Consider the following 14,862-nt stretch of genomic DNA (forward strand, 5'->3'; position numbering starts at 1 on the left):
TGTATTTTATCTTAGGATGGATATATGTTTATCCCAGACATGTTTAAATTCAGTTACTGTGGATTTATCTACCACGTCTGCTGGAAGTTTGTTCCAAGGATCTACTACTCTTTCGGTAAAATAATATTTTCTCATGTTGCTTTTGATCTTTCCCCCAACTAACTTCAGATTGTGTCCCCTTGTTCTTGTGTTCACTTTTCTATTAAAAACACCTCCCTCCTGGACCTTATATATATCAAAAATACATTGCTCTGGGATTTTTAACTGACTCTTTTGGGTAAGAAAAGTGCCCTGGAAATAACCTGAAAGTGCAAGCCAGCCAAATCCAAGGTGGCAAGATCATTCTTTTAATTAGAACGTCTCACACAACTAGATACCAGAGTATTGCTTTCAGGCTGTTGTCAATTGAACTGTGCCACTGAATGTGGCAGTGAAAACTGGCAAGCTTGAGAGCACTTGCAGATTTTCATCTGAAAATTCCAGGAAAACATAAAAGAGACTGAATGAAACATTTCAGACAGTCATATAGGGGCATAACCAGGAGTAGGCTACTGCCTGGACCGAGGGGGGGGGGGGGGGTGGATAGCGCAGAGGGGTAGTGGAAATGGAGCTACATCTCAGAGCACCCAATTTGCACTGGAAAATGTTGAAATAAAATGCATAAGCCATGCCCACAATGTGGTAGTAAAAATTTTGGTAGCCCATCACTGGGCATAACATTTTACCATGACATCTGAATACCAACTTTTGAACTTTGTTCTAAATAAAGGTACATTTTACATATTTATGTTGGTTAGGTATTATCATTCCCTTTACCCAACCTCACATGAATGAACTATGAGCTTTCTATTTTGTAGTAGATTTTATAGATAAATTCAGAATACAGTGAATTCCTGGAAAAATAAAAATAAAATAAAAATATAGGTAATAGAGTTGAGCTGAAAGCTTTACGGATCATTTCCTTAAAAACATGAATAAAAAGAACTATTACTAGAAAGGATTTCAAAAGCAATAAATGATTTTTCAAAGTCCCATGAAGAACAGAGCAGGAGAATCATAATTCTCTCTGGTTGTATATCATAGGCATAATCTCTCGGCAAAAAAATCTAATATATACTGTATATTAATCCTTAAGAATACTATCTGACAAGGAATATTCAATTGTCTTCCAATAGCGCTTATCAAGAAATTAATTACATGTGTAAAATATGTAGTATATGAAAGGTGATAATGATTAAAGAGTTTAGAAGAATCCAGCTGGAAGCTATTTCATAACAGTAGTTTATGCATTTGAAGTATTGCATATATTCATAAACATTTGACATTACATTTTATTTTACAAACTGGAAAAGATAATTACTTGTAATAATTTGATCAATTTCTTTTCAATGAAATTAATAACAGGTTGTAAGTTTCTGTAAGATTTTGTTTTTAAATTTCTAATTGCACCTGGAATATTCACACCTTGGCTTCCAAAAAAAATTGCATCTGTTATATAAATTTAAAACCCATCTGTGAGCATTATAACAATTAAACTTATTATTATTTCATATATATGAATGAACAGGAAAAAGATTCTAAATCATATCAAAGAAGAAACTTCAGTATGTCACTTAAGTGTGAAAACATGACATCTCCCAATTATATACTGCATGGTTTTATCCTAGGATCTAAAAATGAAACTTTATGCTTAAAGAAGCCATATGTCCAGCAATAAAATTATCATAGAAAGCTCTAGTTTTATTAGGTTTTTATTCTGCAATGATAGATTTTGAATAAAAATATTCAAACATTTCTAAAAACACACACACTCAGAAATTTATTTATTTATTTATTACTTAGATTTGTATGCCGCCCCTCTCCGAAGACTCGGGGCGGCTCACAACACGTGGAAACAAATCATAAATAATCTAAACAGATTTAAAATATTTAACGATTTAAAAAAGACCCCATATACTAACAGACATACACTCAGGCATACCATATATAAATTAAACATGCCCAGGGGAAGATGTTTCAGTTCCCCCATGCCTGACGGCAAAGGTGGGTTTTAAGGAGTTTTCGGAAGGCAGGAAGAGTAGGGGCAGTCCTAATCTCCGGGGGGAGTTGGTTCCAGAGGGCCGGTGCCGCCACAGAGAAGGCTCTTCCCCTGGGGCCCGCCAACCGACATTGTTTAGTTGACGGGACCCGGAGAAGGCCCACTCTGTGGGACCTAATCGGTCGCTGGGATTCGTGCAGCAGTAGGCGGTCTCGGAGATATTCTGGTCCAGTGCCATGAATGGCTTTAAAGGTCATAACCAACACTTTGAATTGTGACCGGAAACTGATCGGCAGCCAATGCAGACTGCGGAGTGATGGTGAAACATGGGCATACCTAGGTAAGCCCATGACTGCTCTCGCAGCTGCATTCTGCACGATCTGAAGTTTCCGAACACTTTTCAAAGGTAGCCCCATGTAGAAAATAGATGAAAGTATCCTATTACAGGAGTGATTAATTTTTTATAATTATGTAAACATTATTTATTTGAGTTGTATCCCATTTTTATTACTTTATCAATGTTTTAGTCTATATTTATTAGAAATCAGTTTCATATTTCTTCTTTCATATGACTTATAAATTTTCCACTAATCCAATTCATGTAATTTATTCCATAAATTTAAAGAGATTATCCATTAATTTTAATACTTTCATCTTCTAGACTTGCTTCCTTGCTTCCTGTGAATCAGAATAAATTAATTTGTGTGTATGTGTGTGTTTACACACACACACACACACACAATATACCTAGATTCCCATCAGACTATTCTGTTTTTGTGATTAGCAATGTTATATAGCAGAGCAGAGGAAAACATTAAAAAAAAGAGAAGCAGTAACCCGAAAAAATTCAAATGCATGGGATAGGAAAAATAAAAGGAAACTTAACTGAAACAAATGTATATTAATAGGACTATATCTCACAATAACTTTCTAAACTTGCAAACCATCCTTGCTTCCACAAAATTCCTATACTGGGTCACAGATCGGCTTTGTTCTTGAATTTGTTTTTGCATTTTTCTTTTGAGGAACTCACCAAATTCATTCATAGGGTTTGCAATTTCTGCTATCTCTTGATCCATTCATTTTTTCCAAATGTTTCATTTAAATCAATAGTCTTTCACATTCTCAATACGATCACATAAAGTCCACAAGCTTTCTTCATAACAGTTGCTCACTTTTGCATTCAATCCACGTTCATTCAATAGCCATTCATTCTTTACTGTATTGATTCTTCCTTTACCAAATATTTTAGTTAGCACATTAATACCCTTCATTCATTCATTGGATGGGGCAAGATGTCAAAATTTCAATGGCCCCAAGCCTGCCGACAGAGGTGAGTCTTCAAAGCTTTGTGGAAGGCAGGGAGAGTGGGTGCAGTATGAATCTCTGGGGTGGAGCTTGTTCTAAAGGGCCAGGGCAGCCACAGAGAAGGCTCTTCCCTTAGGCCCCTCCAGATGACATTGTCTGGCTATCTGGACCTGGAGAGGGCTGACTCTGTGGGCCCTAACCAGCCGTTGTGATGTATGAGGTAGAAGATGGTCCCAAAGAAATCTGATCCCATACCATTTAGGGGTCTATAGGTCATAACCAACACTTTGAATGGTGTTTGTAGTCCAATCGGCAACCAGTGCAGCATACAGAGTGCTGTAGAGACATGGGCATATCTCAGAAGGCCCATGATTGCTCACACGGCTGCATTCTGTATTACTTGCAGTCTCCAAACACTCTTCAAAGGTAGACCCATGTATTAGTTGAACCTTGAGGTGATAAGGGCATGAGTTACTATGAGTAGAGACTCCCTGTCCAGATAGGGCCGCAACTGGTACACCAGGCGAACCTGGGTGAACACCCCCCTCTCCACAGCTGAAAGATAATGTTCTAAGTTCAGCTGTGGATAGAGGAGGATGCCCAAGTTGCAGACCTTCTCTGAGGGGGTTAAAAGTTCCCTTCAGAGTGATGGATGGACAGATGGGATTGTCTTTGGGAAGCAAAACCCACAGCCACTCCATCTTGTCGGGGTTGAATCTGAGCCTGTTAACACCCATCCAAACCCTAACAGCCTCCAGACACTGGCACATTACTTCCACTGCTTCACTGAGTGGACATTCATATAGCAAAATAGAAAAATATAACTTTTTACACACAACCATTGTTACTGTTTTTGATTAATATTCGTTTTTCTCAACAAACTACACACACTACTAATTATTTTTCTACCAGTATTTTTACCTTCCTAAAATCTTTCCAATCATTTTTCCATTTTTGTTGAACACTCCACCAATGTACAGAAATTGTATCTTTGTATGATTTTACCATATCTTTATATTACAGCAGAAAGCTGAACCCCCTTATTACCTAAATGGCATGAAAAACTTACCTGTAAGGCCAGCAGCTTCAGCAGACAAGAAAGCACTCCATGATAAAAGGAAAAACAAGCCAGTTTCCAACATGGGGAACTCACACAGTTTTGTAAACTTTGTCAAGTGCTAAAGGAAAAATAAAGCTAAGGAAAAAAGAGCATTTTTTTTTAGTTTGTCAGACTTGATTGTGTTACATTGGGTATCAATATGACAAGAAGACTTATAAACTCAGTACTATTTTAGAGAAGTGAAATAAAAATTAAGACTGCAACGAATTTATCATAAATTCTCTTCATCAATTGGTTGGGGTTTATATAAGTTACTGGATTAAGTTAAATTCTTAATCATAGACAATGCTGGTTGGAACCAGTGTTCCCTCTAATTTTTTTGGGGGGTGGGCGGAAAAGTATAGCGTCTGAGCGGCAGTCCCTTCAGGACTGGGCAGCACAGAAATTATAAATAAACAAACAAACAAACAAACAAACAAACAAACAAATAAAAAACCCACCCTGTTTTGCTTCAGAGAATTTCAAAATAAAATACTGTACTGTGTGTCTATAACAGTGAGCTCATAATAGGGCAACTCTATCAATATCAAAATGCCACTTAAATAGTTGAGCTAGTTTCAAACTAGATTTTGATTTTCTTTCTCTCTTCCTTACTCCCATTCTTTTTCTTTCTCTTTTCCTTCCTCTCTTTTTTCTATCTGTTTCTCTCTCTTCCTCTCTCTCTCCTTCCCTCTCACTCTTTCCCTCTCGGCTTCTGGGCAGGTTTGGAAAACTCTGAGTTGATGATGATTTTTAAGTGAGCGATTGCTCACTGCTCAGCTTAGAGGGAACTATGGTTGGAACAATTAGGGATCGCAGTTAAACATTTCTGGCTGAAATCAGAAGTGTAATATTATTTGGTATTAAGGCCTGTAGTCAGCTTTTGAGTAGATATGGTATTAATTAGAATGATATTTTCCCATGTAGTCCACAACTGTTAAATTATAATTTGGAGGCCCTTTTGTAAATGTTCTTGTGGCTTTGGATCTTGTGATGGAGACATCAAGCAATGAGTGTTTGATGTAACATACAGTAGATCAATTCATACATCCATTGTCTATGGGAAAATATAAATCCAGTGGATGCAATGGAAATAAGTACTGTATGAGTCTTCTTTCTCAGAATTCTGACTGTGTAAAAAACTAAGACAAAAATCTTCTCATCTCTTGGAATGATATTCTTGACCAGGTCATAAAATTATTTATGCTGTGGATAATTTCCCTTTGAATTTTAAGAAAAGAGATAGTTTAGCTACAAAGGTCCCTTCCAGCTCATTCATTCTATTCTAATAATTTGCAGTAATAAATAATTTCCATTTGCAACAAGTTTATCCTTTTGACTGGAAAAACTTAATTCTGTTTGTATGAATATTTATTTCACATAGAACTTCAAGGAAAATATCCCTGGCTATGTTTATAACAGTTCATGCTTTGAAATAATTGACTATACCACTGATTTGGACAGATATAACTTTAATTTCCCCTCATTAGTTCTATTCATATGACTTCTAAATTTAGTTTAATTTTGCTTTACAATGTTTTCGGGTCATAGAAATAAATTTGTTGTAAAATCAAATGGCAAACAGGATGATCAACTCAGAATGAACTCGAGGATTATAATATTTCAAGCTCAGGAGAAGGTCATTGCTAACTTAGTGGAACTTATTTAGTGTTAAATTAAAAAAGTAAAAATAGACATTTTAGGATTCTAGTAAATCAGTGGAAGAAATATTATACACAAACATTTTATCTCGAAACAATAATTTCATTCCATTATGTTAAAGCATTATTTGTGCAGTACGTTGCATATATTATCCAGAATCCTTTATGTTCACTCAACTGATTGCCTAGTTGAAGATATATATTAAGATACAACAATATCACTAAGTATGTGGCCTATTTGCTCTTTTGAGTTTTGGCTCATATTTAAATTAAAAATTAGTGCATTAACAATCCATTGAAACCTATCATACTTTTCTAAGACAGAGAGCGGAAAATCATACCATTCAATTTTAATAGAGATATTCAGGAGATTGTAAGAACTTTCTGATATTTATTTAACAATATTAATTAGAATTGATCTATTTAAAGGTGAAGAGGCTTTGGAATTTGGTATGATCAATAAGGTCAATAAGGTACAATACCGAGTCAGCTCAGACACAGCTAATGTCAGTGTTCCAAATAACATCCGAAAAATAAATCAGAGTCCAAACCTTGGGCTTCTCTCAAGTTCCAATTTATTGACAGAGCCATGTTGGTTTTGAACTATGGACAGCACGATACTAACTTGCCCTTCAGTTTTTCACCGAGGTTATGGATCATCCCTAGTCCCCACACCCACAACTTCATCACATGGACCACTCCAGTTTCCTCAACATCCACAATCCTCCCATGTACTTCCGGCTGGTGCTGAACAACTACCCTTCCCCAATTCCCACAGTACTATTCTACTTGTGATTGTCCAAAGACTCTAACTCAGAACAATGACTTGGGCCTGATAGCTTAGATTCAAGCTTTCCAAAACATGCTTGGATTGTTTCTGCTGACTGAAGTTGGGAGTCTATGCAACTGTTGTAGATGAAGATTAAGCTTGAACCTGTTTCTATGACATATACTAATTAAGGTTATTAAATCTGAATATTAAAAAGTGGTGTTGTATTATCTACTCTACAGTTAAAAGGAATAGATGATGATTATTTTTATTCTTTCTACAGCTTGTTAAAATTCTCATGAAATGAATTTTTATTTAGCAAACTTCTGCATTTTTATTTAACGAAACAGCAGGTCCTTTGGCAATAAGCAAACTATTGTAAAACAAAAAACATTTGTTATGAGAGTATATCTAAAAAGCTATGGACCTGGATATGTTTATGTTGATGCAGAGTTTGGGAGAGTCTGGTTTTTGCCTCTGATGCTTTCTTATATATTATTTTCTGTATGTTTTTAAAACTTATATGATTCTTTTAAATACCTGACAGATTTCCATGCTCCTTCTTCAAAAAGAAACTTATCTACCATAGCAAAATACAGGATGTGTGAAAGAAAGAACTTTTGCAAATGTCAGTTAAATTTCACAGACTTACATTGTATATTTAAACATAATTTACCCAAAGGCTGTGAAATATTTTTTAACTTCAGTAAGCCTATAATTATATTTTTATTTTTTAAAAATCACTTTGTTTTTCTGGGTAGCTAACAACTTAACCCAGAAATGTCAACCTAGAAAAAACAATCTTCCTAAACTAGGATGGGATTAAAAAAACCCACTGATAAAGTAGCAGCTAAAACATGTGTATTGGCATATGGATGTTTTAATTTGTCTACTGAAAAATAAGATACAACCACTATATTTTTGAGGGGACTTAAAAAAAAATACTTTCCAGAGGTGCTCCTGTTAGTATTTGGTGGCAAACAAGAAAACCATCATAGAGATATATGTAGCTTTCCATTTCCTGAATCACAGAACATTTGCATCTAATGAAGTGGACTGTGATCTGGGAAAGTGAAGGTGGTAATAAACTAGTTTTTATGATACTATGTGATTCTTTATTTTAAAAAAAATCAGTGAAGCTAGTGAGAGTATATATTGAAGTGGAAGACAGATACAAGATCTTTTGCATAAATTTATAGCATAAACCACCCTTTGTTATTAAAGAAAGCTTTACACTACACAGTGATATCTAGGTAATGCTGTAAATTGCTACTCTGGAGATACTCCATAAAGGGAACACACTCTTTGTTCCTTGCTCACATTCCTCAAAGAACTGTCCTATCTTTGAGCATTTTATCTCCACAGGGGCAAAAACTGGTTACTTATAAATTGTTAACTGCTCTTTCTTTTATAGCAATAGCTCTTATTCTACACTGCTATAGAAAAGTGGGTCCTAGAAGCAATTTATTTTTTGGTTGTTTACTCATTAAAACTCTTCTAAATTTAAAAACAAACAAATGTCATTCTGTTCCACAGGAGACATTCACTGACAAGCTGCCCTGAAAGAAAAGGTATAACCGCAAGAAAGAAAACTGGAAAAATCTAGGAACCTGTCTTGGTTTATATACTCTAAATCAGGGGTGGTCATTTAGGACAGGGTGGAATGCAGTTCCACTGGCAGAAATGAATCTGCGTGCGCAGCTCCAGCTGATCAGCGGAAGTCACTTCCTGGATTACCGGTCTAGGCTCAGTTCTCCTTTTTTCCCCTGTTGCTGTTGCTGCGTCTGCGCTCCTTCCTTTTTTTCCTCTTTCCTACTTCCTGGCCTTGGACAAGCTTCCCTCTCACCTGCCCGGCTCCCCTCCAGCCTCACGCGGCCACCTCCCACCAAAGGTGCAAGCAAAAGGCGTGGGTGGAAGCGGGCAGCACCCATTTGCCTAAATACCCAGCCTGAAGTGGAGGGGGGGAGGGCGACCCAGGAAGGAGAGTGCAGGAAACACGAAGTAAATTATCACCCCAGCGAGCGACACTGGTAAGGCTGTAAGTTGAGGACTTAACAGTTCACTTGAATGATGATGGCAAGCCACTCCTACCCAGTCACATGACCATTAAGCCACACCCACAAAATAAGCCACACCCACAGCATGGCAGTAAAAAAATTGGCTGCCCATTACTGCTCTAAATGTCTAGTTTGTTGCAGATGCTGAGTAATTATGTTAGTTACTCTAAGCCAGGGGTGTCAAACTCGGGTAGTCATGTTGTCATCACATGACATATGACTTTTCCTTTCACTAAACCAAGGGGGCGTGGGTCCGTAGGCTGTGAGTTTGATCCCCCTGCTTTAAGCCATCCATTATTTTAACTACAGCTTGTACAAATTCCTGATATGGATACTGACTAAGTAATGTCATTAGAAGGAAGAAATAAATGAATGAATCATGTACAACTTAAGCAGGAAGATTATTATAAAAGGTTCTTTACTCTTATTTTCATTCTTCCCATCTGTTAACATTTCCAATGGTCATAGTAACAAATTTGCGTATGCATTCAAGCTCATCTGCAGCTGCAACTTTTGACAGAAATTACTACAGAGCCAAAAGGATTATATTTATGGCATCTCTAAAATCTTAAAACACAAAATCTTATTAAAGATGAAATATGAACCAATTGCATTTAACAGCACCTGATGTTCCAAACATACTCTAGTTTAATGGCAAAGGATATTAGTGCAGTGACAATTGCATAGGCAGAGCCCATAGAAAATGATCCAGCAAAGATTCCTAAAAAGTTTCCCACCGATTGGAAGAAGGCAGCAGCATCAAAGGTGTTGGGATTCTCCTTGGGACTGTAAATTGATATTGAACTGAAATAAATACAAAAAGGAGAAGAAAATAATAAATTTTGTCACATAGCAGAGACTCTAATATCACGAGCTTAAGGATGTACTTTACTAAAGTCTAGCAGTTAGTCTTTGGGGCTGCTATTTCATCCAAATGTTGCGGTAGAACAAAATAAGGTTTATTTTTCAAAGCAATATCACTTGGCACTGTCATATTTTGCCAGTCTGGAAACATATGTCACAGAGAGCATTATTTTCAATCCTACTAGACTTTAAAACATGGTAGATATGTAAGAAATCTACAGGTGAGCTAGAAGTCTTTGAATAATTTATTGGCCATATGTCTTCTGAATGGTTATATGTTCACATACTCCTGATAAAAACATTAGTTTTATAGCTCAATCACACATGCACGGTACAAATCATGGAGCATAAGCATAAAGTGATCTGATAATCTGTTACAGTTCTGTCATTCATAGCTTTACCCTTCATAAACCAAATTAGCAGTGTGTCAACAGCCTCACAATATAAAGCCCCAGGGAAACACAAACCAAACATTTCTTTTCAAAGCAAATAAATAGTTGTGTCTACTAGAGTTTCTTTTTTATAGTCAAGTCTTTGGCTGCTGGCATCAAGATTATATCATTCTGGAAAATTAATGCTAAGCCACAGTGGGAAGATCATTTGGTAAAATCATTTCAATTTCCTGCTCAATAGTAGAGATCACTGACATAGAATGTTAATGTTAATATTGTCAGACAGGCACAATTTTTAATTATAATATTAAATGCAACTGCACCAAATTCTAATGAAGAATCTTTTTATTTTCTGAGATCCTTTTATTTTATTCTTTTTTACTGATCGACATAGCATTTTTAGTTCAGGATTTCCAAAACAATTTCTATTGCCATAAAGTACTTAATATTTAATATTAATATTAAATAGTAGAAGCTATTTCAAATTGGAAGAAGAAATATCAATAACTATGCCTCTGAAAGGATGAAAATGCAAAGGATTTACAAGCTCTAGTAACAAAAGTCATGGAAGACTTTAAAAAATGAAACCAAAGTTAAACAAATTAAATGTAAAGAAGACATTGAATTCTAACCATGTGGAAAAGTCTACACAATTATGTATTCACGCAAAATATAATTCCCTAGATGTTACAGATCAATGAAACATATATTTAATGAAAAAGAGGACAATAGTTTTGGTAGGTTTTTAAAAAAAAGAAAAGTACTGTTTGGATTTCCATTAGTGTTTATATACGTGCACTGCAGATACTATAAAAATTAACCTCTAGTTTTATCAGAGTACAAGAACAATGTTTTCATATGACATAATCCCTAATTGGCTTCTCCCTGGCTGGAGATTGTATACTCTGGGTTCTTTTCAATAGTGCCATGTAGTGGGACCCAGGAAGTTTGCCTTTTTTCAGCATTCTCTATATTCTCAAAGGTTTCTAATCTTAGGCTTGGATTAGAATGAATGGACACCCCCTGCTGAATGTATGTTTGTAACAGTAACAATGTTGGAATGTCATCTAGTCCAACTCTCGCTTTCATAGGATACCTATATTATTTAGGATAAATGATTCTCCAGTCTCTTCTTAAAATCCTCTAGTGATGGGGTACCCATAACTTCTGAAAATAGTTCTCATTGTTCTCATTGTTAGGAATTTTCTCCTTAGCTCTAGGTTGCTTTTTTCCTTGACTAGTTTCCACCCATTGATTCTTGTCCTGCCTACAGCTGTTTTAGTAAATAAGTTGGCCCTTTCTTCCTTGTGGCAGCTCTTCTTTTCATTAGACTAGATATACTCACTTTCTCCTATCATTCTTCATATCCTTTTAGACCCCTAATAATTTTTGTTCTTCTCTGTACTCTTCCCAAAGTCTCAACATCTTTTTTGTATTGGGGTGACCAAAACTCAATACTGTCTGTCTGTCTGTCTGTCTGTCTGTCTGTCTGTCTGTCTGTCTGTCTGTCTGTCTGTCTGTCTATCTATCTATCTATCTATCTATCTATCTATCTATCTATCTATTTATTGGATTTGTATGCCACCCCTCTCCACAGACTCGGGGCGGCTAACAACAATGATAAAAAACAACATGTAACAATCCAATTTAATAAAACAACTAAAAACCCTTATTATAAAAACCAAACATACACACAAACATACCATACATAACTTGTAATGGCCTAGGGGAAGGAATATCCTAACTCCCCCATGCCAGTATTCTAAGTGTGGCCTTACCAAAGCTATATAGAGCAATAGATGCTTATGTATCAAGGGACTGGAATCCCTATTTTGTTTTGTTTTATTTTGTGTTTCTACTACTTACTATATTGTGACCTGCCCTGAGTTGGATTGGTGTTAGGTGGAACCCAAACTGAAACAAACAAACAAACAAACAAACATTTAACCACATGAATCCCAGTGGCTGGTTAGGTCCCACACAGTTGGTCTTCTCCAGATCCCATCAACCAGACAATATCGTTTGGCAGGGCCTAGGGGAAGAGCCTTCTCTGTGGTGGCCCTGGCCCTCTGGAATCAGCTCCCTCCAGAGATTCGCACTTTCCCCACCCTCCTCGCCTTCCGCAAGAGTCTCAAGACTCACTTATGTCACCAGGTCTGGGGCAATTAGATCTAGACCCCCTGGCTACTAAACGTGATGTATGGTTGTGATTGAATTGGTTGATTGATTTTAATATGTTGGGGTTTTAGCTTGTAGTTTTTAACTAATTACATTTGTTTGTACGCACTGTTTTATATTGTATCTTGTGAGCCGCCCCGAATCTTCGGAGAAGGGCGGCATACAAATCTAATCAATAAATAATACATAAATATGAATCAAATTTAATCTGACTCTGTGTGAGAAATATTCAGTATTCTATCAATTTTTCTATATATTTTTGTAATCAGGAAAACACGTGCAAATCCTATATACAAATTGCTTCGATTTGCATCTATTACTGTATATACAAAAGTCAGTTTGGTCAAGCAGCTAAGGTACCAGGCACAAGGCTGCCACGCTAGGAAAGACAGTCATTGCCATCTGCTACCACATCTTACCCTTATTACCTTCCCAAATATATAAATGTGGAGGTGGTATCCATGAACAAAAATTGAGTCTAGAAAGAAAAAAAATAAGCAATACATTTCTATATCATTTATTAGTGAGGGTATATTCAACAATTGAGATTTGCCATGGCATTATTTTCTAGATAATTATTTTAAACTGTAATCTTCTTTTATGCTGTTACAAAGGAACATATGCTCAAATGAACAGAAATCTAAAGAAAATCACAATTCGTTGTGAATCCACCTATCTTTTGCATTTTTAAAAAAGTTCATATGTTGTGATTTTGTCTTGTGAAACAAATATGAATGTTTAAAATAACTTTACCCACTTTTTGAAAAAGATTTCACCTGAAACAAGCAGGAGTTATAAAATAAAGAATAGGTAAGGGCATGACTGCTACAGTAAATTTGTGTCTCTAGCCACCCAAGTTAATGTGCTATAGTTTGTTTGTTTGTTTGTTTATTTATTTATTTATTTGTTTGTTTGTTTTGTTCAATACACAATGAGGGTTTTAGTGGGTATATATCTATATACACATAGTAAAATACATGATGAAGTTTATAGAGGAGATTCTCATAGTAAAATATATCTAAGAAATAATAGAAAAGAAGGTATAGTAATAGAACATATCAACGAAAGAATAGAAGAAGAGATATAGGAATAGAAGAAAGGTATAGGAGATATAGGAGAGCAATAGGACAGGGGACGGAAGGCACTCTAGTGCACTTGTACTCGCCCCTTACTGACCTCTTAGGAATCTGGATAGGTCAACCGTAGATAATCTAAGGGTAAAATGTTGGGGGTTTGGGGATGACACTATGGAGTCCGGTAATGAGTTCCACGCTCCGACAATTTGGTTACCGAAGTCATATTTTTTACAGTTAAGTTTGGAGCGGTTAATATTAAGTTTAAATCTGTTGTGTGCTCTTGTGTTGTTGTGGTTGAAGCTGAAGTAGTCGCCGACAGGCAGGACGTTGCAGCATATGATCTTGTGGGCAATACTTAGATCTTGTTTAAGGCGTCTTAGTTCTAAACTTTCTAGGCCCAGGACTGAAAGTCTAGTCTCATAGGGTATTCTATTTCGAATGGAGGAGTGAAGGGTTCTTCTAGTGAAGTATCTTTGGACATTTTTAAGGGTGTTAATGTCTGAGATGCGATATGGGTTCCAAACAGATAGTACGCTTCATAGTTTCTCAAAGCTTTTGTGTTTCCAGAAATTTCTTTAGTATCTGAACATCTCCTCTAAATTCCTCATGGCGGTCTTTTTGAGCTTACTCTACTGCTCAAGCTGGCAATACTAGTTCTGTTCTGCATCTTTCCTGAAGTCTGAAGCTTCCCAGGAGGCCCACAATTCCTTGATTGAAAGGGCCACGTGAAGAATTTCTGCATGGATTGAAGGAAGTTTGAGGAGTCAGGGGAAAAGGAAGTTTGAGAAGTCAGGGGAAATAAACACTTTGCCCTTTCCATAATTTGAACATTTCTGCCGTCAGCTAGTCAGTAATTTTCACATTTTCTAAAGAGATTTAAGGGGGGAAATTCAAAATTTAATAAAATAATACACATGCATTAGAACTAGGCCTCATTGAATTATGAAAGGAAACTAGTCAGACAAGCATGATTAATTACTGACTTAGTGATTCAATATTTTCAACATTCAATATTTTCTAAAGTAGTAGTAAGCCCCAATAAGTTAATAAAATCTACAGATAAAAATTGATTGTCTTTCCGATCTTCTCTTGACAATAGGCCAGAATGCAGCTGAAGACCACAGGCAATATTAGAAGCACACTGGATATCACTCTTGAGAAGCCAGTGCAAGGTTTTGCCAAAGATTGTGAGGTAAGTCTTCTAAATATGGTCCTTTTGCAATATCTAAGAATTGTTATAAAACAGGAATATCCAGAGAGTATGGTAGAAAAGACAAAATGGATGTTGTGATAATGCAATTGAGCCTCTGCCTGCTTTTATATTTGTTTCGTATACCCTCTTGATCATCCCTGCAAACACCTGCATTATGAACAATCTAACTAAAAAAATAAAGAAATGGTTTCACCACTAGCTTTCCTG

The 14,862-nt window shown here is 36.2% G+C and overlaps 1 protein-coding gene across 2 annotated transcripts in view; it reads right to left on the minus strand.

The window, feature by feature from the left end:
- SLC9A9 (solute carrier family 9 member A9) overlaps nucleotides 1-14,862 on the minus strand; it is a 280,377-nt gene that overhangs the window by 142,438 nt on the left and 123,077 nt on the right. For both annotated transcript variants that reach the window (XM_070753367.1, XM_070753366.1), the window contains exons 7-8: nucleotides 9,598-9,736; nucleotides 4,416-4,521 (exon numbers count right to left, since the gene is read on the minus strand). In XM_070753367.1, coding sequence (XP_070609468.1) covers nucleotides 4,416-4,521; nucleotides 9,598-9,736 — 245 coding nt within the window. The remainder of the gene's footprint in view (nucleotides 1-4,415; nucleotides 4,522-9,597; nucleotides 9,737-14,862) is intronic.

The sequence above is a fragment of the Erythrolamprus reginae genome, chromosome 5, assembly GCF_031021105.1.
Source record: "Erythrolamprus reginae isolate rEryReg1 chromosome 5, rEryReg1.hap1, whole genome shotgun sequence".
NCBI classification, from domain to species: Eukaryota; Metazoa; Chordata; class Lepidosauria; order Squamata; family Dipsadidae; genus Erythrolamprus; species Erythrolamprus reginae.